This window comes from Rhamphochromis sp. 'chilingali' (assembly GCF_963969265.1).
Source record: "Rhamphochromis sp. 'chilingali' genome assembly, chromosome: 3".
In the NCBI taxonomy this organism is placed as follows: Eukaryota; Metazoa; Chordata; class Actinopteri; order Cichliformes; family Cichlidae; genus Rhamphochromis; species Rhamphochromis sp. 'chilingali'.
In genome coordinates this window covers 24,583,059-24,609,289 of record NC_137931.1, presented here as the reverse complement: position 1 = coordinate 24,609,289, position 26,231 = coordinate 24,583,059, and the positions used below count along the sequence as shown (strand labels likewise).

Here is a 26,231-nt window from a genome sequence, read left to right as displayed (position 1 = left end):
CTTCGAAAGCTCTTTGGTCTTGGCCATGGCGGAGTTTGGAGTCTGACTGTTTGAGGCTGTGGACAGGTGTCTTTTATACAGATGATGAGTTCAAACAGGTGCCATTCATACAGGTAACGAGTGGGGGACAGAAAAGCTTCTTACAGAAGACATTACAGGTCTGTGAGAGCCAGAGATTTTCCTTGTTTGAGGTGACCAAATACTTATTTTCCACCCTGATTTACAAATAAATTCTTTACAAATCCTACCATGTGGATTCATGGATTTTTTTTTCACATTCTGTCTCTCACAGTTGAAGTGTACCTCTGGTACAAATTACTGACCTCTGTCATCATTTTAAGTGGGGGAACTTGCACAATCAGTGGCTGACTAAATACTTTTCTGCCCCACTGTATATTCAGTAGCTGAATATAAATTCATGTCCTTAAGAAACAGGAAAGAAACCCAGCAAAGACCTGACACAGGACCTGAGAGATGCCTCCGGACTTTCAGCTGTCTGTCTACAGCCATCTGTGAAACACGGTGGAGGTTCTGTCAGGGCTGCATGTCAGCCAGTGGTGTTGCAGATCTTGTCAAAATTTCTGAATTAATAATTTATCAAAGTACCATCAGATATTGATCCACCGTGCAATATCATCTGGAAAACATGATTGGCAAAAGCTTCATTTTCCAGCACAACAATGATCCCAAACCAAAATGCCAATGCAGTAAAATCATACTTGGATAGAGAATCACACAGTGGAGCACTATCAGTCATGGATCGGCCTCCCTGAGCCCGGACCTCAACATTATTGAAGCAGTGTGGGATCATGTTGACAGAGAACAGAACAAAAGGCAGAAACATCCAAAGAAGAGCTTTGAATGTCCTTCAAGAAGCCTGGAGAACTATTCCTGAAGACGACTTAACGAAATGACAAGAAAGCTGCCTAAGAGAGTTCAGACTGTGCTGAAGAATAAAAGTGGTCACACCAAATATTGACTTTTAGGTTATTACTGTATAAACTCTGTTTTTTCCTTACATGCTGCCACATATTATACACAAGACCTTATATCTTACGCTATTAACTTATACCTAATATGTGATGTTTGGTACTCAAAGCTGTGGGCAAGCTCTGCACCGTCACCACCTCTGTGCTCACATCTCACATCTTCCACAAACAAAAAACCACCATGATACACTTTCCCACTTAAACAGCATGAATTTGAAACAGCAAGTGAAATTTATTTAAATTAAATAAAATCTTGTACATTTCACAGCTATAGGGGCCTACATAGTAAGCAAAATAAAGTCTACTCTTTGTCCATGTGCAGAACTACACCACAGGGTAGCTCCAAAACAGTCTGTCATCATTTGAATATAGGAGAGGGAGTTTGCTTGGTGGAAGAAGACGGCCATAGCCAGATCCTACTCCCCAAAAGACTGGATAATGTAAAAAAAAAAAGACGGGAAAAAAGGTTATGTGTGGCTTCTGGTAGTGCTTTCATGCTGATTCCTTCCAGCTGTAGACATCCACCTTTAAAATACAACATATTTTTCACCATATCACCATGCTTTAAAGGCAGTTAGCCAAAGTTCCTTGTAATGAACACATAAAGACTGATTTCATTATATTGTAGTGATACTTTACGGTAAATCGTTTGTTCCTCTCCAAAATGAGCACATAAGCTTTTGTAATGAAACTTATCAGCTGCTGATATTAATGCAATCTACTTTGGAAATGTCTCTCAGCATGTGTGGCATCATATCCTGTAGATCTTGCAGTCTGCTCCAATGATAGATGGCTGTCACAGACTTAAGAGAGTACGGCCTGTGCAGTCTTGATGCCAACTAGGTTGTCTGCACTGACAGACCTTCTCATGGCCGATTTACTCAAGTCCTTATACTTGTCCTCACATAGCCTGGAGATAGCCTACAAAAAAGAGAAAGATAAGAACAATAAAAAACAATAATAATCAGAAGAAGTTTCAAACTGTTACGACAGAACAAGCAGAGCAGCCACAGCATAACAAGTTCTACCAACACTTACTTAATCAGTTCAGCAGTCGGAATATATACATTTCCAAACTGCAAAATAAAATCAGCCCTGGAAAATTACTCACCTCGAGTTTTTGGGCCCGCTTGGTACTGAGTGGCTCCAGAGGGAAACTGAGGTTGTTGTCATCAGCCAGTGAGCGCAGGTCAAAGTAGTACTTGGCGTAGACGCTGGCTGGGACATTAATGTTGAACTGGAGCAGCTCCAAAAAGTGACGCTCCATCTCATTCCTGCAAAACAGTTTGGAAAGGTTCACGAGCTTTTATTAAAAAACAAAAGGTCCTTTCCAGGCTGCAGGAACCTTTTGAGGGCTTTCCTATAACTCTTGGAGGTGGTCCCCACTTTCCGTGTGTTTGCACTGTGTGAACTAGAAACTACGCTACTTAAAAAAATTAAAGGAACACTTTGAAAATGCATCAATCTCAATGGGGGGGAAAAGCACGTCTGGATATCTATACTCTTATGCACTGGTATTCAGAAAATAAAATCACAATGCCACTATGATGGAAATTAAAATAATCAACCTACAGAGGGCTAAATTCAAAGTGAAAATGAAACAGGGAGTCAAGTGAACGTGCGGACCAGGCAATGGTATCAATTCCTTTAACCTCCAGGAACTACTTGCATACTCTTGCCACATGAAGCACTGTTGTGCACCAGGAGGAACCCAGTACTCACTGCAACAGCGTAGGGTCTGTCAATGGGTCCAAGGATACCTAATGGTAGTCAGGGTGTTGTTGCCTAGCCTGTAGGGCTCTGTGCGTTCCTCCATGGATATGCCTCCACAGACTATCACTGACCCACTACCAAACCAGTCATGCTGAACAATGTTACAGGCAGCAGAATTTTCTCCACAGCTTCTCCAGACCCTTTCACATCTGTCACGCGTGCTCAGGGGGAACCTGCTCTCGTCTGTGAAAAGCACAGGGCGCCAGTAATGGACCTGCTAATTTCTGGTACACTATGGCAAATGCTAATCGGGCTTCACAGTGCCGGGCAGAGATCACAGGGCCCACTAGAGGATGTCAGGCCCTCAGGCCACCCTCATTAAGTCTATTTATGATGGTCTGGTCAGAGACACTGACACGAGTGGCCTGCTGGAGGTCATTTTGTAGATCTGGCAGTGCTATACAAAAACTACTGTAATACTTACATGTCCTCCACGGTGATATCTTTGAGGATCTGGCAGTAATCGACATTCCACACAGCCTGATCATCCCAGACCTTGGAGGCCAGTAAGATGGCACCAAGAACAATGCGCTTCCAGTTACAAGGACAAATGTCCATCTCAGCATACGTTAACAGCCTTTCCAGATACACCTAAGGCAGAAGGAACCCATCCATTCACACAAGCAGAAAGGGTGATAGTGCTCAATACTTCTTTGCATCATTCAACACTCTCTGCAGTGTGGTGGATGTTTGAACTTACCAGAGTGACGATGGCGCACTCGGCGGTGAGCTGAGCAGAGCTGAAGAGCGTTCTTATGAAGCGGTAGATGAGTTTGTGTTCCGGGTCAACCACAGAGTAGTCATCTGGAACCTTTTCTCGCTGTTGGGCAGAAGGTCATCATCAGCGGTCCACTAATATAGCAAATATCACTGCTTGGTGTAATCAACCACCTCAACTCACCGACAGTGGGTGCTTCTTCTCGTCGAATATATCCAGCGAGCGGTTTGAATCTCTGTAGATGCAACAAGCCACTGTTACGTGATATGTAACTTCTCATGGTTTGAAACTACCATTGCTTATTCACTGGGGTTTCTTGGTGTTAGATATCACAACAGTTATTTATCTTTCGTTGAGTTCTACAAATACTTTGTAGATTACAACCATTGATGTGCATTGATGTTAACAAACATTTTGTTTCCTATATTATTAAGTATCTGACTCACTGATGTCCAAAAAACTAATTTGGCCACCTGCTGTGAAAAAATATTTGCCCCCTTCCTGATTTCTTAGTTTTTTTGTTGTGTATTTGTCACACTTAAATGTTTCAGATAATCAAACAAATTTTAATGTTAAAGATAATAAGTGCATTTAACATCTAGTTTTTACGGTAAATGAAAAAAGTTAATACAAACCTGCCTGGTCCTATGTTAAAAAGGAATTGACCCCTAAACCTAGTAAGTGGTTGTGTCACTCTTGCCAAAAGAATGGGAATCAAGTGTTTCTGAGAACTGTGGAGGAATTTTGCTCCACTTTTCTTTGTACAGTTGTTTTAATTCAGTCACACTGGAGGGTCTTCTAGCATGAACGGCCTGTTTAAGGTTGTGCTAAAGTAGCGCCATCTGATTTAAATCAGCATTTCAATTAAGCCGCTGAAAGCCTTTCTCTTTTTTTTTGACGCATTCACAGGTGGACACGCTGGTGTTTCTGATCATTGTCCTGCTGTATAACCCAAGTGCTCTTGAGCTTCAGGCCATGAACTTGTGGTTGGACATCCACCTTCAGGATTTTCTGCTAGAGAACAGAATTCATGGTTCCATCAATTACAGCAAGTCGTCCTGAAACAGCAAAGCAGCCTTTAGATGTTGTTCTGAGGTTTTTTGTGACCCAAAAGTGAAACTGTCGCTGTGCTCTTGGAGTCATTTGGATAGGCCGGTCACTCCTGGGAGGGTTCACCACTGTTCCGAGTTTTCTTCATTTTTGGATAATGGCTCTCACTGTGGATCCAATCTGTGGATCAAGTGGGGCCAATTACTTTTTTCCACACAGGATGAGGACGAAGTAGGCTTGGATAACTTTTTTGCCTTAATAAATAAAGTCATTTAAAAACTGTTTGTTTGTATTTACTCAGGCTATGTTGGTCTATTATTCAAATTAGTTTGATGATCTGTAACATGTAAGTTTGACCAATATGCAAAAAACTAAGAAATCAGAAAAGGGCAAATACTTCTTCACCACATTGTATCTATTCTTTGAGTTGCCACCACCAAGTGCTATGACTCTGGCCATAAAACTCAAAAACCATACTTGACCTAAATTAGGCAAAATTGCATCCTTGGATCACTTCCAAGAACATGACTTTAAGGAAAGTAGCTCCTACTTTCCTTAAAGTCATGTTTTGACAGTTACTATATTTAAAATGCAAATAAATTGCATTTCAAACTGAGATGACGCAAACAGAGAACTCAATTTTCAACCTATTATGTGCAGACATGAGATGAAAAAAACTGTTAATTTTTTTTTTTTTAAAAAGCAATCACAACCTCTTTTTTAATTTATTTATTTTTTTTGCAATTCTGACCTGACGCAAGCCACCTTCTGGTTTGTTTGTCAATCAGAGCTAAATTGCCAGGTCTCTCTTGGAAATGAGATTTTTAATCTCAATGAGATTTTTTACCTGGATAAATAAAGGACTAATAAAAATTAAAAATCTCTGGCTCTCATTACCAGTGATGATCTTAAAAAGCTGTACCCATCTGGCACTTAAGTTGATATCCACCTTCTGCATACGTCTGTCATTCATGCATGATGTATTTAGCAGTAAGACAAGGCAAGTAGCATTTCCTATAGGACTTAGATGAAGTAATTAAAAATTAGCCTAAGTACTAAAATCAGTCTTTCTTACAAACTTGATGACTAATGTTTGTAAATATCTAAGTACTGGTTACAACAATGAAGAAAACGTTGCACTACCAAGAGACAATACTTCTGACGTTTCCTACCTGTTTTTTATGTGGTAGTATATGGCCAGTGCAACACTGCAAGAGACAGAAATCAACAAAGAATAAAACACTAGAGCTGGATTTTCCCTTTTACAGCTTTTTATTTTTACTTCTACTTTACAAATAGATATTTAGATCTTTTCAACTGCAGCTATTTGGTGACTTTAAATGTTACCTGCAGTTCAGGACAAACAAACAGAAACATTTTGCAAATAATTAAACAGTAGACTGACAACATGTCAGTAACATAATTGTGTATAACAAGAGGATCTTAAAGGGGACGGAGTTTCTCAGAAGTAAAGATGGGCCAAGGTTTAGTAATCTCAAAAAAGCCTATGTACAAATTGGGGAACAAATTCATGTACAGATGAGGAGACTTTGAATATCTAATAATATTCAGTACATAGTGATATTAAACAATTCACAGAACTGGAAGAAATATCTGTGCACAAAAGACAAGGCTAAAAATCAGTGCCCATGATCTTCAGGTGGCACTGCATTAAAAACAGGAGTATCTATCAGTGCCTACTGAATTGGTAGCTTGGACATCTGGAAAAGCATCATCAATGCTGAAACGCATATGAAGGCTTTAGAGCAAGATATGCTGCCGTGCAGAGAGCTTCTTCAAGGAGGTTTTTGCATATTTCAGTAAAACAGTGCTAAACCACATACTGCATGTATTACAAGAGCATGACTTCCTGGTAAAGAAGTCCAGATGCTGAACTTTTCACCAGCTGAAAGCGGCAGCTAGAATCTTATATCAGGACATCATTCCTCTCCCAAATGTCCAGCAAAGCTCTCTTTTTAGTTTCCACACTTTTATTAAAAGAAGATGGGATGCTACACAGCGTTAAACGTGGCCATGATGCTGCCATCAAATTCAAAATAAACATATGATAAGTTTAAAATGTTTTAAAGTGAGTCAAAACTGTGTTTGTGGAATTTGCAAACCATTGAACTCTGTTTTTTATTCACACTTTACACAGCGTCCCAACTTCTTTTGTACTTGCACTTGCAGCAGTACTGAGGTGAGGGCGGTCACTTACCATTTAATAGTGCTCTTGAGATTGGGCTGGCTGACGGTGCTGTCATCGAGGAATATGGTTGAACACGAGCTGTACTTTTTAGAAAGGAGTCCCGGGGACATCTGGCATCGAAAGCATGTTTAGAGACAGAATGGAGGGGAAAACGGGTTATAGAAACACATTCAACCCCAGAGAAATTAGATGTATGACTGAATCATTTCAGCAACAAAAAGACCCACGAAGAACACGCAGAGCCGTAACTTACGTGATTCATGTAGTTGCTTTTCCTTTTCTCGCGGACTGAAATTGGATAAAAAACAAAATCAAAGAGATGTAGGAGTTTCAGAAGAGAATGGGGTAAAGTATTAAAGCACCAGAGAAATACTGACCATCTGTCTGAGACTTGTTGAGGAATAGAGTGCTTGCTCTGGGGTGGTCGGATGGGTTGGCCTCTTGGGCCAGCTCTGTAGAAGGAAAGTGTTAGAAGTCTTCATATAAGACTACAGTGTTTGTCTAGGAGCTGCCACGCTGCTGCTGATTTAATGCTAAACAGCTCTTAAAGCATGTAAAACATTTAAACTGAATCACTTGCAGTAAACCGGCACCAGGACAGGACAACATCACTGCATGCAATCACATCTCCAAAAATAGCAAACTAATCTCCACACACCATCTGGAAGCTCCCTGTCGCTGATGTGCTGCAGGTATGTCCCAGTGTCCTCGCTCACATCTTCAGTAGTGGTGATGGGACACTCCTCCAGCTCCACCTCTCTCCTGTGGATCTTGGGGCTCTCTCCAGGAGAGATGCAGCAGGACACCGAACCTCCCATCGCTGACCTGCAAAAGTCCTGCAACAGCCAGCACCGCTTTCCATACAATTGAGGAGGGACCACCTGCTAGTCTGGCAATTCTGAAGCTGCAGGAAGGTCTGCAAGATCTTTAAGCCAAACCTTACAAGGGGTTGTTAGGAAAAATACATAAAACACTAGTTTTGCTCTGCCTTGGCGAGATCGGGTTCAATCACAACCTGGAAGTGTTCGGATTATTTGAAAATGTGCGTGTTGTGGACCAGCACAGCCCTTGTGTTTTTGCTGCAAAGTGAACGATCTCGCTTCAGAGCAGAACGGGATCTATGCAAGGACAGCCAAGTAAGTATCTGCGGTATGTGCAGGACGGCTGACATATTCAGGGTGTGTGCGCAACCCACGGATGGCGCACTTTAATATGAACTGCGTGCGTGGGCTGCATGGTTTGGGGCTGAGAATAACCGCTACCAAGTCATTTTACGGAAAACAGTCTAATGAGACGAAGTCAGGCGTTCCTCTGCCTCCCTCCATGGCTAGCCGGCTAACGCTAGCTTCCGCACCTCAATCCACTGCTGGCTCCTCCAGCAGCGTGACTCAATCCATTTTCACTGCGGCTCAAGTCTGTGTCACCGCTGCAGCCCTTTCAGCGACAGTACCGGGCGAATTCACCAGCCGGAAGGGTTTTTAGAGGAAACGGGGAAAGTGAACGGCCAGTGGGTATCAAAGCGGTGGCCGGAGGTGGCGTTCATCTCGTCGCACTAGCGGGACACAAGCTTTAGATGTCAAAGCGACCGTAGCAGGTAAGTTCAGAGGTAATTTCCTGCTTAAGGTTTTCAAAGTAAACGTCCATGGACCTGTAGCTGCAATAGATGCCATTGGTGGCAGGTTCTTACTAAGAAAATACCCACCACTGTGCAGCCTTTTCATATTCGATGAAAATATGTATTTTTTTTCTTTTTTATTTCTTATGTCTATACTCTCAGCACAGAGTGAGTCTCTTCACGCAGCTCAAAAACCCTTTATTTGCAGTACACCGGAAGCTACATCGCTGCTATGTGTTGCTACCTTTACAGACCTGCGGGTTTTTTCAGACCACGCCCCCTCCTAGCTAAAACACAACCCCGTTAAGAAAATCTTGCAGACACGCCCATCGCAAAGACTTACTCTTTTCCCATTGGTCACTTTTAGCTGGGCAGTTACGTGATTGGCTAAATTTGTTCGTTGACGTCAACACGGGTTGCCGTCTTCAGTTGCCTGAAAGCGAATCGGTCTCTTGCGCTTCAGTATTTATTAAAGAAAACAAGCCAACTATCAACGCTAAAAGTTGGTTCATATATAAGAACATTCTTTAACAAACGAATTAAATAATAGCTATATAATAACTCCAGAAGATGGCGGAAACGAATCAATGAGCCAGCCTAGGGAAAACGTCGAAGAAGAAGGAGGAGCGCACTGCGCATGTGTAAACGAGTGTGGGTTTTATTTATTTCAAACATGGCTCTCGTTCCCTATGTAGAAAACCCATTGCCTGCGCTTTCCAAACTCCACAATTCATCAGCACAGTTTAGGTTTGCCAACCGCGACCTCCGACTCGCTCAGGACTGGAAAAAGCTCGGTGTGGCGGCAGTTGTGTGGGATGCGGTACGTTACAACAGTGGCAACAGTGCTTAGCTTCAATAATTCCTCCATGTTTCATTAGATTTATACATTACTATTGCATTTGTGTTACTGCCCAGGCGGTGGTCATGTGTATGTACTTGGAGCTGGGAAGAGTGGAGCTAAAGGGGAAGAAAGCAATTGAATTGGGAGCTGGCACTGGTCTGGTGGGCATTGTAGCAGCTCTGCTAGGTGAGTGCATAATTACTAACCACCAAAAACTGGAGGTGGTCGGATCACTCCAAACATCAGTAGTATCAGTACCAATGCTGCTATTGGTATCAGATCGATACTAGCCCAAAAGGATCAGCACTTTGGTTTCAAACCTTTAAGTTCAGTATGTACACAAAAGAACTGTGTTAAATAATTAATATAAAATAATGAAAAATATACACACATATATAACACATTAAAACAACAGAAGTTGACCCAAGATGCTTTAGAGACAGGCTCATTTGGATTCCTTGTCTCCAAAACTAGTCGTGTGTGATACCAAATAAATACAGGGCTAATGCTGAAGACAGCAATGCTGACACTTTTAACCTGTGGAGGCAGCATATAAAGGTCAGAGCAGTGTCATTATTTATGATAAATTGTCATCAATTAGTAGATTCTGATGACATTTTAATGATCACTAAATCACTGAAATTTTTGCTTTCCACAATAATGAGTTAACACAAAAAACACACCTTTCAGCACTTTGTGTATTTTGAAACTGTGTTTTTTGGAGACCTTGAATTTAAATATGCATGTGTTTAAAACACTGTAGGTCAGCTTCAGTTGTTTAAATGTGCTGCAACAGGCTATATATCACAGAGATGTCACAGTATGTATCGATCCTATTGGGCTAGTATTGAAGGATATTAATACCATCGATATTTGGATTAATCTGCCCACCTTTATCCAAAAACTGAAGGTGTTTTTTGTTGTGTTAACTCATTATTGTGGAAAATTAAAATCAAATTGATTTAGTGGTCATTAAAATTTGTTCAGGATTCATCATGACACACTACTCTCCGCTACATAATCTCCCTTCATAGGTTTAAAGTATCCATATTGATATCAGCAATACTGGCCCTGTATTTACTGTGTATCAGATCGATACCAAAATTTGCAGTATCTCATAGCACTATCAAAAACCCTTGAGAGTGTGGCGGGTGAACAAGGAAAGCTGTGATAGTCCTACTCTAACCCTTCCCTAGGTGCCAGAGTGACCATCACTGACAGAGAGCCTGCGCTGGACTTCCTCTCTGCTAACGTGAAAGCAAACCTGCCCCCAGATTCCCAACAATCAGTGGTGGTCTCTGAGTTGACCTGGGGCGAGGGCCTCGAGCGATACCCAGCCAGAGGGTTTGATGTGGTTCTGGGTGCGGATATCATTTACCTGGAGGACACATTTTTGCCTCTGCTGGAAACGCTGGAGCACCTGAGCTCAGACGCCACTGTGGTGTTACTGGCCTGCAAGCTCCGCTATGAGCGAGACACGAACTTCCTAGGCATGCTTAAGCAGCACTTCACCGTCGAAGAAGTCCACTACGACAAACAAAGAGACATACACCTATACAAAGCTTGCAAACTGACACGGAAGAGAGACTTGTGACCATTTGTTCGTTTTAATATATGAAATAAAATGTTTTAAAATCAGATTACCAGAAACACATTTATTAACAGCTGCCAAAAGTGTCATATCTGAATAGCTCTAACGTAATGCACTGTATTATTATACAAGTTGTTGCTGACATTTAGAAATAGTGAATACAAAAAAAATAAACGAGAAGCAACATAAAAAGCATACTAGATCATGACTATACATAATACCTAAAGAATACAATATGGCATCCCATTATCACAAAAATATTTTCTTTTAGAACCACCAACACCACCTGATCTTACAGTCATTTCACAAAGTGGGTGCAGTTGAGTTGTATCTGGTGAGCTTTGATGCTCCATTTACAAAAAAAAAGAAGTGATCAAACACATTGATGCAACAACATTTGATTAACTGCAGATGAGTGGTAGATTTACCCAGAAAGCGGTGAAATGCTGAAGGATTGTAAATGCAAAGAAAGTGCACATGCTAGCTCATATTACTATAAACAGAATTAAGAGACGGTGACCGAGGCCTCAGAGGGGCCCGCTATGGCAAATTTCCCCCCTCTGATGTAATTCCATGATTCCAGTGCTTTATCCACTTGTCTCTGAATTCTGCTTAAAAACTCTTTCATTGCATAACAAGTAAGGCTCATTAAGTTTTTGGTTATTGTTCAAAAATAATCCATGAGTCTATGGAGAGAGAGAGAAAAAAAAGGTTTTGCTTACAGTATATAATCTCTGATAAACGTGCAGCAGCTTATTTATCCGTTATTCCCACTTCCTGTACTGTCGAAGGCCTATTTTGCCTTTGTTTGTTTTTACCACCAAAATCTGGTAATTAACAGGACACCATTACGCAATTTTCCACTTAATGTCTCTGAAGTTTTAAAAAAATGAAGACAAAAAGTCCCCCCCCAACTTCACTGCTGCCCAACTTTTACCATCTCCTCACTGTGCTGCAGTTAACATGAAAAAAACATTTTACAACTAAATGGTTAGTTTTTTGTTCACGTTGTATAAAAGCAAAAATATACTTGGGTAAAACAAAGAAAAAAGAAACATGGCATTGTAGAAGCACAATCTAATTCAGAACAAACCAAAACACACATCTTAAAAGATAAAAACGTCCAAGACACAGGCCACCTATAAGTATAAGCATTAATAAGTAACAGATGTTAATTTGAGAGTTACAGATAGAAATGTTTCACGTGAAGTTATACTCTCCGAAAGGGAAAAGCAAAGAAAAAAGTTCCATCATCATCATCATTATCGGTGGTGCTTGCGGTCAGTTCCCCCATTGCTGGTGATGTTGCCCGGGTAGTCCGGGCACCAGTGACTGGAATGCTTCCCTTCGGTGGTGTCCTTGGCGATAACAGCTAGTTTCCCTGCTCTGTCACCTTGCCACGCAGACCCTGTTTAAGTTGCAGTCTCCTCCACGTTCACTGTGAGCACCGCCTGATCCTTTTAATGGGGGAAAACTGGTGGTTGATTTCAAATTGCTCAAATGGGATGGGGGTTTTAAATTGCCCAAATGGGACAAGGTTTCAATTTACCAAAGTGGGATGGGGCTTTTGTTTTGTTTTTTTTATACCTGGTGAGTCACGTTCACACATTTTTCAGCAGTTTTTAAAAAGAAAGCAGAAGAGTAGAAAAGAGGAGGGCGCATCCAGATGCATGGCTCTGTGCTGAGTCTCTGTACACAAGTGCTGGGGATCACCTGTCAAGCCACCGGCAGGTGTATTCTACTCTGATTTGTGGCAGTACAAGTCTTTGAGGGCTTTCAGTTCCTCGATGAGGGTTTTGTTCTGGTTTTCCAGCACGGCCACACGGTTCTCCAGACACTTCACGTACTCTTTCTTCTTCCGACGGCACTCGCGGGCTGCCTCCCTGTGAGACAAGAGGATGCGGGTACATGAAGCTCACATCAGCTTGACACCTACAGAAGCAATTGAGTACGAGTTACTAATTAACCTCGCCATACCTGTTTTTCATCAGTCGGACCTCCCGTTTGCGTGTGACTTCCTCAGTGGCTCCTGATCCGCTGATTGTGGGTGGAGTTGCCATGACCACCCCAGGAGTGATGGTGCTGGTGGGGGCTGTGCGGATTTGATAGGCCTGGACATCACCAGAAGCAGCTGGTGAACAAAGATAGACAAACAGTCAGTGCTTCATTCAGCAAAGCTTTACAAATAGTGTAGGTTTTGTGGAACTTCACTTCTAAACACTGTGGAAACCATTTTCCCACCTTGCACGACCACCTGGTTACTGGGCACGAGGATCTGCTGCCCGTCACTGGTCTGAGCATACTGCAGGATGGTGGCACCAGGCTGGGCTGCAGCAGTGTTGGCCATGGTGAACGTCTGCAGGCCATCCGTGCCATTATTGGCCAGCTGAATGGCTCCACCCTGGGTAATGGCAACTGCAGAAGGATAAAATTGTGCATTAGGACTTTTAACCAATTGCTTTCTGTGTTGTTCTCCTCCATCCAATACTGTAAACATTACTGGATATGGGTCTCCACACAAACTGTCATATCACAAATACTGTTTTTGTAGGAGGAAAAGAAGGAAAATACTGGACTTAACATCATTCATTCACAATATCCACAGGTTTTCTAAACTGCATTAAGTCTGTACAGGTCAAGGATAATCTTAACACTGGTCTTTAATGTTGGAAACATTAGACAGGGTCTGAATCGGGGCCTGGAGCCTGGGGCTCGCTCGGGCCACTTCGGAGGTGGGGTGCCCCCGGCCTCTCGGCCTGGGGCTCGGTCACTCAGGCACGGCTGGCTGCCGGCGGAGCTCACGGGCGCGTCACTGCAACTCCCCCTGGCTTCTGCTCCGCGGCTGCTGAGTGAGCCCTCATCTGGGACTCTCCTCAGCTCTTTCTGGGACAGTGGCGCGGCTGCCCCTCTGTTGGTCTTCCTTGGTCTCTTGTGTTCTGGAGGCCTCTGGATGTCTGGAGTTTTGATCTCCTCCATACCTGCTTCATGCCCTGGAGGACGGGGCTGTGCCCCCCCACACACCCTCTAGCAGATCATTACATGAAGGAACCTTTTAAAAAAACAAGCGCGTCCATGCTCACAGGTGTACACACGGGTGATCACACCCACAAACTACACCCTTTTTGGCTCCTACCTCAAAGCACACTGTGTTCTGTTGATCTTATGTGCTGCACAATAATGTTTAATATTTAGTATTTACTGTCATATTCCCATATATCATTGTGATGTTGTTTATTCTATTACTCTTGTTCTCTTCTGCTTGTTTTCTTTTTTCTTTCTCAACAGGTGATCCAGGTGATCGATATATGCATTTTCTTTTTTTTTCCTGCCCATTCTGTTGGTTTTTGTTTTTTGCCCTTCTCCCCCGTCCCTCTTCTCAGCCGTTTTTCTTTCCCTCTTTCTTTCTCCCCTTCTTTCCCCCAGTCAAGTCTGTCCCGTATTCAGCAAGTGAAAATAAATTAAACAAAAGGTGAATCAAATGGACCATTACGGCAAGGCTGGGATGGTCAATTTGGTAAAGTAAATCCGTTGGGCATCTTTCTTTGCCTTTAGACAACAATTCTGATGGCAAAAGAGCCAAACGGGACAGGCAAAAAAAAAAATTAAATAAATAAATAAACAGGGTCTGAATCAAAGCATCAAATGTGGCCTTTTTCTGATTGGCAATCCCTGAAAAACAGGTTTGGGATTACTTGTTTAACATGATCATCCACCACTGTAACAGCATGTAGAAAAAGCATAATAGGTTCCCTGTCTGCTTAATCTGGTCATTTGATTTAGTGAATTTAAATAGTCTCATTGCACGACAGCAGAAGTAGAATGCTCGATTACGTTAACACCTACTTATTTTTAACAAAAACCACCAGCTATCTGTGTCTCAAAGTACTTACTGTACTGGCCACTGCTGGTCTGATAGATGGGAGTGGGCATGGTGACCGTGGTGATAGCAGGGGCTGAGTCATCTTCTGATTTCTCTTCCTCAATTCGAGGCACTGCCGGAGCATCTGATGATAAGTCATTCAAGATCTTTCTGTAAGAGGAACATTTGCAGAAAAATCTTAGCAACCTTTTATTTTCTCCTCGTTTCATATCTGCAAATAGTCTATTTATAGCTGATAAAAATGAAAGAGTGTCAGTCATTGTCTTCTAAGCTTTGAACACGTCATACAGACACAAAATGGAAGCAGTACAGATTAAGGAGATGCTGTTTGCATCTGCAGTTTCTCAGCGTGTCACACAGACCTGTAGGAAGGCCGCCTGGACAGAATCTCTCTCCTCTTCTGAGAATCTGTCACGCTGTCGACAGATTCCTGAGAGTCCTCGCTCTCAGCGACAGTCGAAATCTGTAAGGAAATCATCTCAAATTCAATTTGAATTCATTTACAAACTTCAAAGCCATCATGTTCAGCTCATATCCCCTACTGCAGTCATTACTTGCAAGATTAAGTTTCCCCTCTCCTCTTACCTGTACCGTCTGCACCTGTGGGGACTGAATGACCGAAGGCTGAGCGGCTTGGATCACACCGTGCACTTGGACTGTTTGACCATTGGGTAACTGGACAAGAGTGACTGTGGGACTACTGGAGGACACCTGGGCTGCTGCTATGGATGCCTGAAAATATAAAACACATTGTATAACCACACATGTGCATAGTTACAAACAGCCCACAGCAACTGGTATTATTTTACTCTTGGGTAACCTCAATCTCAAACCCATCTCAAATCCACATGGGCCTTCTGCTCGACCTTCTTAGATCTATATAAACAATTCGTGGTGCTAAGTTTGGATATGTAAGATACCAAATACTTTCCAAGATATATACATATTTTAAAAATGGTCCGTTGACCCACTTCAGGTATGTTTTTTCACACCCTGAAATCTGAGGTCGTGTTTAAACATGAATATCTCAAGGACCACTAAAGAGAAAAGCTTTAAATTTTCACTTTCTTGAATCATGAATGAGGATACGTAATTTGGTACAGCAGATACAGCCTAGTATTGTGACGGTTTGCATGGTGATAATACATCAATTAGGGCTGCACGATTAATCGTTAGAAAATCGCGATCTCAATTCATACTTATGTGCGATCTCATTTCCAAATGACAACGATTTAAAAAAAAAAAAAAAAAAAAAAAAAGATGACGATTGTACCGCATTTTGATCCGGGACGTAATCTGCATGAAAACAAGCGCTCACTCTTCCTGCTCAACAAATGACAAGGGCGGAGCCTTATACCACGTGATACAGAAGCTGTGCCGTGTGATGCTAAAATTAGCAGGGAAAAAACAACGGAGAGCACGTCAGGGATGACGAGAAAGTGACAGGAGAAAATCCGTCCCGGTCCACCACCCAAACACCAATAACGGGAACCTTATACAGCGCTTCCCTATACACGTCGAACTCCCGCAGGCACAAAGAAATTACGGAGGCTATCACTTATCACCTGACCAAAGATATGGCTCCCATCAACACTGTGCAAAACCAGGGATTTAGGAAAATGATCAACACCCTAGACCAAGCCTATTCAAATGGCGGCCCGCGGGCCAAATGCGGCCCAGAAGCAACCTGCGAGTGGCCCTGCCTGTGGTCCTGGCAGAAACACAGAGAAAACGCAAAAAATTAATTCATTAATCAATTTTTAAAAAATTAAAAATTCCTACAGTGTAGTGTAGACTGTGAATGCAACACTCCTAGTAGCCTAGCAATATTTAACCCACAATGCACCGTGATGTAAACATATTAAACAATCATCGTAATATATGATGCGACAACAGCATGTCTTTCTCACTCCAAAAGCGCAAAATTGACAATGAAAACTGTCGGTTTAACCCTGCCTGGACTGACAAATACTTATTCATTTTACCGAGTTTAATAATCTTATAACCGGAGTTGTACTACCATGGTGAGGGTCCTGTACAGCCCAAGAGAGAGCTGCAGCATCTTCCCTTCGTGTTTGCTTCTTGGCGAAGAAGAAAAGGCCTTTCACAGATTCTGAAACAGTGAAATACTGCATGCTGGCCGTGGTGGATGCAGTGAAAAGTGATGAAAAAATTAAAGTAAGTGTGACATCTGCTATTAAAAACGTACCCCTGTAGGACAGTTCAAATATTCGTAGAGTTGAAGTTCTGGCGTCAGAGGAGTTTGAAATGCTGTTAGATGACCTGAAGAAAACTGATGTAATGTCCATAGCAGGAGATCACAGACAGAACTGATAATGCACAGTTGTGCGTACATGTCTGTTTTTTGGATGGGAAATTGCTCGGTTTGCTACCGTTAGAGGGACACACAGCTGGCGAAATGATGTTTGAGAAGATTTAAGCTCTTTTTGAGGAAAATGGTCTGCATATGAAGCGTGTCTGTATACTTGTGACTGATGGGGCTCCATCCATGGCAGGAAAAGCGAGTGGTCAGCGAAATATTTATTTTAATTTGAAAAGGAATTATCAAAATGTTTTTAGTTATTATTATTTCAAATGTGCAAAAAATAGTTTAGTTATAGCTCCCTTTTTTTAAATGGACCTATTGGTGTGCATTTGTGAGAGGTCACCAGATTTACAGGAGAAAAGGAATAAAAAAAAAATACTTGTTTTTCAATACAGTTGTGTGGGTTTGAAATTGATCATGATCTGCTGCTTACTGGCTTCAAAAAAAAAAAATATCTGGCCCAGATAAATTCCTCGGTTTGAAAATCTGGCCCAACTAACTTCGTAGTTGAATAGCCATGCCCTAGACAAATGCTACACTGTGCCGTCCCGCAACTATTTTTTCTATTGTTGCACTACCTGCTCTATACACGCAGTGTCGAGCAATGGTTGAGATGGAATTTCAAGCAGTACAACATTTTGCGGCAACAACAAAACGTGAGACATTTGTTGTTTTTATGTTTATTTATTGTTTTTATGTTCAGTTTCAACTGTTGCGAAGTTGATGTGCAGTTAATAAGTGCAATAAATATTTATATTGGAAAAGAAAATCGTGAGAGAATCGTGATCTCAATTCTAAGCCAAAAATTTTTTGATTCTCATTTTATGCAAAATCGTGCAGCCCTAACATCAATACAGGGACACCAAATATCAATATTTTATTTAATTAATTAAAATAGTCGGAGAACACTACGAGCTACCGTAGGCTCATCTCATGCATGATCCTGAGATAAAGCTAGCCGAGCAAACTTACATTTAATCAGCATTTCAGAATTTCTGACTTTGTAGACAGCAACACACATTTATCTCAGTTAACTGTTGTATTATCAGAAAGACTGACCACATTCACTTACAGACAGATAACAGACTGATAATTTTATCTTACTGGATAATACAGATATTTACAAAGTTTCAACTTTGACGGCATAATTTCCAGTCACAATCACAGTATTTGTTATTGCAATGCTCAGCATAACTGCATAAACTGCTACAATATCATATCATGGGGTCTTTGCTGAATCTCACCTGTAGTATTTGATATACAAGCCAAAATCTCACAGCACAAAACTTTGAAACGTAGCATTTTCACGCAAACTGAAAATGGTCGAGCATTAAAACTTAAATTCATACTCCTTGCACTAGTTCTGCACTCTCTGCATGAGAATAAAAAGCACTACCTGTGCCAAGGTGATCTGCTGGGCCTCAGACTCCGAAACAGCCGTTTCACCACTTTGCTGTGTGTCTGCAGCCGCTTCCATGGTCATTTAAAATCTGGCTGATGGAGGGAAAACAAAAGTGAGAAACGGCTTATTTGTGAATGCAACAGCATGCTGGGAACACCAGACTCATTCAAAAACTTGCTCGGTCTTAAAGGAGGGTGTGGCTTAGCTTAACATGCTAGCATATAGCTCATTTTCAACTGTTTCCTTGTTAGCCGAAATTATTTTAAAAATGACGCAAGACGGAACGTTATACTTATGGCTCAACAACATTAACGCGAACTGAAATGAGCCGCTTGTTTATCCAGGCTCACGCTTGCAGTTAACGCCGGAGGCTAAAGCTAAGGCTAGTGTTACCAAGTTAAGAGTTAGCGTGCTAGCTCTCAGGCAGAATGAGCATGCTAACATGCTAACGGGAGTGCAACACAAACTTCACATTTATCGTGTCTCAATTTCGGCTCTTTAATTTCAAATCCTGTCGCTGTTTAAGGCTTTGCTGAAAGGAGAAACTTGTAGTCCAAACAAGTCTGCACTAGCAATTTCCATTAGGTTGCTAGCTGTGGGTTTTTATGGAGGGAAATGTCTGCATTGTATGCTTTTTTTTTGCAACTAGGAGACACCACTTTCACTAACTAGTTAATTCACTGATGTTGCTTTTTTTAAATTAATATTAAACACTGGTTTCAGGTGACGTGGTTGTAACTTTAAGTGGCTAGCTGCTTCTGTGACTTATTTCTAGAGAAGTTTGATTAAAAAAAAGATCCAAGCCCACTCCCACATTAATACCTATGTCTGCTGTGTTGCGAGCCTTGCAGAGACTGACTCATTTTGTGAGCCTCTGCAACACCGCCGCCATGATCTCTTTGTTGGCTCTGTGCGGATATTTTGGCGCAAATAACCTCTCTGGGCAGCCATCTATCTGTTTAGCAAACATCGGATGCGTATCCTCTTACCAACACGGACTCGCTTCGTCACTCCCGGGTCTACGGAGCTCCACTTTTATTCAGACCGACACGTAAGAGACCGCGTCAGGCTACACCTCCGTCGCGTCACCGAGAACAACAACACGGAGAGGAGGACGAGGGAGACGACGACAACGAAAAATCAGCTTCTCCGGAAGGACTCGAGTGGACACGGCGAGGGGCGGAAGTTTACGGAAACTACCGAAGGACACGGGAGGGGGTAGGAAGCCACGGAGATTGACGAGGAAAACGGCTGCCTGAACTTGTCCGAGCATGCGCAGTGTTTTCCGTTCATGAATTTGCGACTGGCTTAATAGAAAAAGGTTGGAGAGATGATTAAAATGCATAAAATGGAATACGTAGGACAACATATATAGCAATGTGAATATTATTAATCCCATTTTGTATACAAGGGCAGTCATTTGGTTTGCGCTGCCTGCTAGCATCTTGAACACTGCTGTTATGTGCTGGATTGTCTCAGGGGCATCTTTGCACAGCATGAACCTGGGGTCTTGCCTGGTGTGGTTGACCGCAGCCTCTATGGATGTTGTGCTGAGAGCTTGTTCCTGTGCTGCCATGTTCAGTGCCTCTTTGCTCTCTTTCAAACCAGCTTTGTCCACCCGTTGGTATGATTTCTTGATATTGGACAAATCTTCTGTCTCTATGAATGCTGTTGAATGCTCCGGATGCATTCATCTGAGTATGTGTGTTAGATAGAAAGCACTTGGATGTGAATGGGTAGTGAGACATGCTCAGTTAGAGCGAAAAAGGGACTTTACAATGCACCCTAAAGGGAGCAGCACAATGACGCATGTGTTCAGTGGAAGTTTGAAAAGGTGATAGACCAAACCAATCAATTTCTTTTTATTTTTAGTTCTTCTTTTTATTAAATTAAATGTCTCTTTACTTTTAAATTTGTTTTATTTTCTATTCATTTGATTATAAAATTCAATGTTCGTTTTAATTTATAAAACATGGATACATTTACAGTTTACTGACTGCATTTCTCTTGCAGTGCACACGGTGGCAGCAAAATCCTTCTTAATTTCTTTTCCAGCTCCACCTTCAGCATCAACGCTGCTCCCATAATGTTATGTTTGGCCACGTTTCCTTTTATTGTTGCTCAATATGATTAGTTATCTGTGAATTTGATTAGCGCTAACAGTGGTTTCAGCTTCGTACCACCAAACAGCAGTTTGATTTTAATGAGAAAACTCTGCTTTGTCGTACCCGCTTTACTTATTATACTTATTTACAACCGCCCTCATTCGCATCACATTTGCTTCTCCTTGGTCGTTGACTCCTGCCATAAAATGTACTCATTAACTCTGTCACTTTGAGCGCAGGGACAGGAGCTGTTGTGAAACGGGTTCAAAGCTGTGGCAGGTGGTCAAAATCCTGTGGGGGAAATGAGACTTCAGACCAATTTATGGCTATAATCTCTATGTGCGAGGTCATTTCGGAGGCCTTTTAATACGCACAAGCACACACACACACAGATGTCAAACATACGCATCTTCACCTATTGAGTGATTGACTACGCCACTGGTGTAAACATATGCACTGCTGACCAAACCAATCTCCTGTCCTTTGCCATAAAATCAGCCCGAATAGAAGCTGCCAGCGAAAACCTTCCAAGCACCAGTAATGAACCAGCAGTCACCTATTCATTATTAAAACCTCTCATAGCAAATGTAATAAATATTTGTCACAAAGCGGCCTTTTTTATCTGATCCAGAGTCCCCGTTAAGGACTTGATTGGACATTGATTTCCCTTGATAATGACCACCACCATAGGATAGCCTTAGCAAACCGTAATTAGCCTGCATCAGCAGGTAGGCTTCATTAGTTATCAATGAATGTACACTGGGCTTTGCAAGCTGTGCATCTTTAGGATTGTGTGTAGTGTTTCTGAGAAAATGAGTCTCTTTATATGCCTGTGATTGTTTTGCATTTGCAGAAACAGATGACACGCACACACACAGCGCACCGAGAGAACATGAAATCAAGCATGTGCACGACAGTTTGAATATTTCCAAGATTTTTTTTTTTATCACAGTTTGCTTGTTTGCATCATTCTTTCTGACACATGTATTAGTCACATTACTGAATGTTGCTACAGACAGGGAGAAAAACTGAATTATTTAATGATGGTGATTAGTTGCTTGACTAATTATTTAGCAGGGAATCTGTTACTCTTTACTTTATTTCCCTTCATATCTGTATCCTTGTCGTTACAATGGTGGATGCCATTAAAGGTCTATTAGGCATGGACAAATTGGACTGCTTGGTCCGGCAAATATTTAATCAGCCAATTGCTCATCAGCAACTCAACCTGCTAAGTTTCATACTGAGCATCAGCATAGAGAAGAAAGGAGATTTAAGGGACTTTGTTGGAGCATTTCAGAAACTGCTGATTTACTGGGAATTTTCCACACAACCAATCTTTAGGATTTATAGAGAATGGATCAAATAGGAGAAAATATCCAGTGAGCAGCAGTTCTCTCGGTGATAATGCCTTGTTGATGTCAGTGGTCCTAGGAGAATAACCAGAGTGCTTTGAGCTGATAGGAAGGCAACAGTGACTCAAATGACCACTCGTTACAACCAAGGTATGCAGAAGAGCACAACAAAACATGTCAGATGTTGAAAGAAACAGACTAGAGTGTCACACCTGTAAACTAAGAACAACAAACCGAGGCTAAAATTTACATGGGTTCACCAGAATCAGACTGGACAGGAAAAACACCCCCTGCTTTGAAGAGACTCAACATTCAGATGGTACGGTCAGAATTTGGTGTAAAGAACATGAAAGCACAAATCCATCTTGCTGGGTGGCGATTTAATAGTGTGGGGGATATTTTCTTGGCACACTTTGGGCTCCTTAGCATCAACTGAGCATCATCACCTGAGTATTGTTGTTGACCATGTCCATCACACAGTGTATCACCACAGTGATAATCTTCTGATGGCTGCTTCCAGCAGGATAACACACCATGTCACCAAGGTCTGATCATCTCAAGCTAGTTTCTTGAACATGTTAATGAGTTCTCTGTACTCAAATGGCCTCCACAGTCACCGGATATCAATCCAATAGGGCACCTTTGGGATGTAGTGGAACAAAAATCTCTGAGGAATTTTTCCAGCATCTTGTTCAATTTATGGCAAGAAGAGTTAAGGGAGACTCCAACCAGGTACTAGATATGATATGTGAGTGTATGTAGGAACTCTAGCTGTCAAAAATCTTAGCAGAGGATGGTTTCGATCCATCGACCTCTGGGTTATGGGCCCAGCACGCTTCCGCTGCGCCACTCTGCTGAAAGGCACCCCAGATGGGACTCGAACCCACAATCCCTGGCTTAGGAGGCCAGTGCCTTATCCATTAGGCCACTGGGGCTGCACACAGGGAACCCAAACATGCTGCATATTGTTTAGTGTACAGCTGATCCATTGTGAATAGCAGCACAATGGAGCTGCTATTTGTTTGGTGGTGTTTCTGTTGTCTATGGAGATTCATAAAACCACACGAGGACCAGAGAGTAACTAAGCTCTGGATCACCGGCTCTAGTTACATTAAGCTTGAACTCTTAAAGAATCTTTGAAGCATTTTGCTTCATTTATGTCAAAAAGAGTTAAGACAGTGAAAGGGGTTTCTTGCACACTTTGGGCCCCTTAATACCAACTGAGCATTGTTTAAACTCCACAACCTACCTGAGTATTGTTGCTGACCATGTCCATCCCTTTATGACTACAGTGTACCCATGTTCTGATGGCTCTTTCAAGTAGGATAACACACCATGTCACAAAGCTCAAATCATCTCAAAGTGGTTTCTTGAACATGACAATGAGTTAACTGTGGGGGGCCCAGTATCCATGGCAACCCCAGCCACGTGCTCAGATTCACATGCAATTCAGGTAATTCAACCTACAATGAAAATAATGCAATATAAGGTCACGGGCCATCTAACAACCTTCTGATTGGTAGACTACCTGCTCTACCTCCTTAGCTACAGCCACCCATGAATGAATGATTGATGCAGAAGAATCCAAGAAAAATGCAAAACTTGAAATTAACATAAAAGGTCCCATTTATTATTGAAAAATGCAGACAGAACATGAAACTACATTTTAAAGACACATAAATCCAAATCTGAAAGATGATCAATTTTTCTTTTTGTGAAAGATGAAGCTAAAGAAGATACATAATGAGATATGAGAAGCTAGAACCAGAAAATGTGTGGTATTTTTGCCTTAAATACCACAAATCCACAATTTGAATCAATCCTTTATTAATCTCACTGATTACATTTCTGTGACTCAATTAACCTTCGCTGCTTTCATCTCTGTATGAATAAACATTAATTTTTCCATATCAAATTTGAAAGCAGGCACAAGCACAATCATTCACTGCACAGCTCACTTCTTTGTCACATAGCCATCACATTTTCTCATCTGCGGCATGCCTGGTGATTGTACCAAAATCTGAATCTGGCTGTTAACGCTGGTGAGCTTCAAATGCAGAATATTTGGTTGCGAAAGTAGAGCTTCGCCGCAGCAATGACCCTGACTGTAAATCACTGCTGAAACACCCACAAACAACAGAGTAAAATGATGCCACAGATGTCCAAACTGGTGTAGGAGGAGGAGGATGGGAGATCAATTTTCAGAATATGAAGTAGAGATCTGACTTCAACCCGCAGCCCTTTCCTCTCCTTGCTTAAACCGAGCTGTCAAAGCCCCTGGCTTAACACAAGTCTCCAAAACCCCCATCGACAGCGAGCCCTTACGTCGCTCCCTCTTTGCCCAGTTTTTTTCCTGCCTGTTTTCACCTCTTTCTCTGTTTCACTGCATATATACCTGCGTGTGATTTTTTTTAAATCATGCAGTTGTATGAAAAATCATGACCCTCCCATCCTCACTCCCACCAAACCACGGCCTGAGGCGGTGCGTGTAACAAGCACACCTCTGAGCCCTGGCATGTCTCCTCTGCGTGGTGCTATAATATTGACTGAATTAATACCGTGCCTGATACAGTCTGTCAACACTGTTGTTAAATGCAGTACTCAATCAAACTGTGTGGAAATATCATACCTGCCACTCAACCGGGGCATTGTGGGAGAGGTCAGCTCATACGGGGCGTGCAGAGGGCCGCCATCCACGGAGAAGCTGAATATGAATACGGGGGGAGGAAGACATGCAGCGCATTTGAATACCAGTGACCTTATATGCATGCTTTTCATTGTAGGTTGAATTACCTGAATTGCATATGAACCTGAGCACCTGGCTGGGGTTGCCATGGATACTGGGCCCCCACAGCCTGTCTGTCTCTCGCTCTTTCTTGCTCTCTCTATCGTGCACACATAGGCGGCGGGTTGCAAATCTGAAGATGTGACTTTCAGAGATATCAAGTAAAATATTGTGGTGTTGAGGTGCGGTATCAAGCTGCAGCTGCCAGGCAGGAAAGTTATCTAACACGGAGAGATTGTGCTGACCCGGACCTCTCGCTAATCTAGGCTGTAGGCAACACCGTGTATTGGGCAATCTCAATCGATCCGTCAAAGTGTCAGCCGCCCCCACCTTTTCCCCCCATGCAAGGATTTTTTTCATTCTCTCTCCTCCCCCCGCCTCTTTCATCTGACCATCTAATCGTTGATGCTTTTTTATTCTTAAAGGTTACATGTTTTCATTTCTAATCCCATGGCCGTAAGTAGATTCATAAAGTTATCACCGACTGAATGTTTGCTCATATGTTTCATTTATCCATCCATCTTTCCATCCATCTTCTTAATTAAGCACATATCTAAATGAGGGTGGTGGGAGGGTGGGAAGGTATCTTCTAATTATCCCTTTCTGTTTGAAGCCTGCTTAATAATGCGCAATCATGCAGGCTTTGAATGCAGTTGAAGGGTCCATGTGGAGACCAAATTAATGCACACGTAAAACAACTGTCTATCCGCTGAATGCAGTTTAGTTTTACATAAGCTTTAAAGAAATCAAAATCATGACATGCTTCAGGAACAGGAAGCCCAGACTGCAGTAGTTCCAGAATTAACGGGAACTACTGGCTGCAATTCTCACTAACAGTATAAAATATACACGTAACTATCATGATCATTGGTTTTGGACTCTGAATTTTAAACTATCGATGTTAGCATTCTGGGTAGCACTATATCTTTGTTTTTGTTTTTGCTTGTTTGTTTTTATCTAAACCAGAAGTTACTTTGTGTGGAAGAGAAAGTGTAGCACCAATTTATCATTAACACTAAGCTAGCAACTTCATAGACAGTATAAAGCTATTGTGACATTGCAGATTGGTTTCGGACACTCTATTTTTAAGCTTCGGTGTTAGCATTTTGGCTACCACTGTTTTGGTTTTGTTGAAGGATGAGAAAGTGGTTTGTTAATTCGTGAGATAATATTAAGCTAATAACTTTAGCCAGTATAAAAAACTGGACAAAGGTACGTTGCCTATTGGTTTTGGACTTTTCATTCTGAATCTTCAACATTAGCATTTTGGCTACCGCTGTGTTATTTTTTGATTTGGATGAAAAGGTGGAGCACAAATTTATCAGCTAATACCAAGCTAGTAGCTCCATACATTTAGGACCATAACTAATCTCCAAAGGACTGTAAGTCTTTTTGAAACCATAGCTATTGCCATCACAGCTATTGGTTCTCAGACAGAATGCAGGTTTAAGACACGTCATTGTTGGTTTCATTTTTCTTCATTTTCCCGACCTGGAAGCAAGTTTTACAATGCACAGAGATACACATATTGATTAATTAATGCAATATCTTTGTGGATGGACACAAAGCAAACCACAATATTAGTCAGATTA

The 26,231-nt window shown here is 41.9% G+C and overlaps 3 protein-coding genes across 3 annotated transcripts; 1 reads left to right on the top strand and 2 right to left on the bottom strand.

Annotated features, from left to right (window-relative positions):
* Positions 1 to 1,212: 1,212 nt before the first annotated feature.
* LOC308394414 (cyclin-Y-like protein 1) lies at positions 1,213 to 8,368 on the bottom strand. The gene is made up of 10 exons (XM_080878731.1): positions 7,398 to 8,368; positions 7,117 to 7,191; positions 6,993 to 7,027; positions 6,749 to 6,849; positions 5,703 to 5,738; positions 3,664 to 3,715; positions 3,463 to 3,582; positions 3,187 to 3,353; positions 2,101 to 2,263; positions 1,213 to 1,910 (listed from the first exon to the last, which is right to left on the bottom strand). Exons 1-10 carry the CDS (start codon positions 7,555 to 7,557, stop codon positions 1,794 to 1,796), a joined length of 1,026 nt encoding a protein of 341 aa, XP_080734857.1. The 5' UTR covers positions 7,558 to 8,368; the 3' UTR covers positions 1,213 to 1,793.
* A 449-nt stretch (positions 8,369 to 8,817) lies between these two features.
* Positions 8,818 to 10,981, top strand: mettl21a (methyltransferase 21A, HSPA lysine). Its single transcript, XM_080878733.1, has 3 exons — positions 8,818 to 9,174; positions 9,270 to 9,381; positions 10,392 to 10,981. The coding sequence occupies exons 1-3, from the start codon at positions 8,992 to 8,994 to the stop codon at positions 10,787 to 10,789; spliced, it is 693 nt and encodes a 230-aa protein (XP_080734859.1). The 5' UTR covers positions 8,818 to 8,991; the 3' UTR covers positions 10,790 to 10,981.
* LOC308394415 (cyclic AMP-responsive element-binding protein 1-like) lies at positions 10,833 to 19,542 on the bottom strand. The gene is made up of 8 exons (XM_080878732.1): positions 19,384 to 19,542; positions 18,389 to 18,486; positions 15,252 to 15,398; positions 15,029 to 15,129; positions 14,677 to 14,816; positions 13,028 to 13,201; positions 12,764 to 12,917; positions 10,833 to 12,669 (listed from the first exon to the last, which is right to left on the bottom strand). Exons 2-8 carry the CDS (start codon positions 18,473 to 18,475, stop codon positions 12,525 to 12,527), a joined length of 948 nt encoding a protein of 315 aa, XP_080734858.1. The 5' UTR covers positions 18,476 to 18,486; positions 19,384 to 19,542; the 3' UTR covers positions 10,833 to 12,524.
* Positions 19,543 to 26,231: the final 6,689 nt, after the last annotated feature.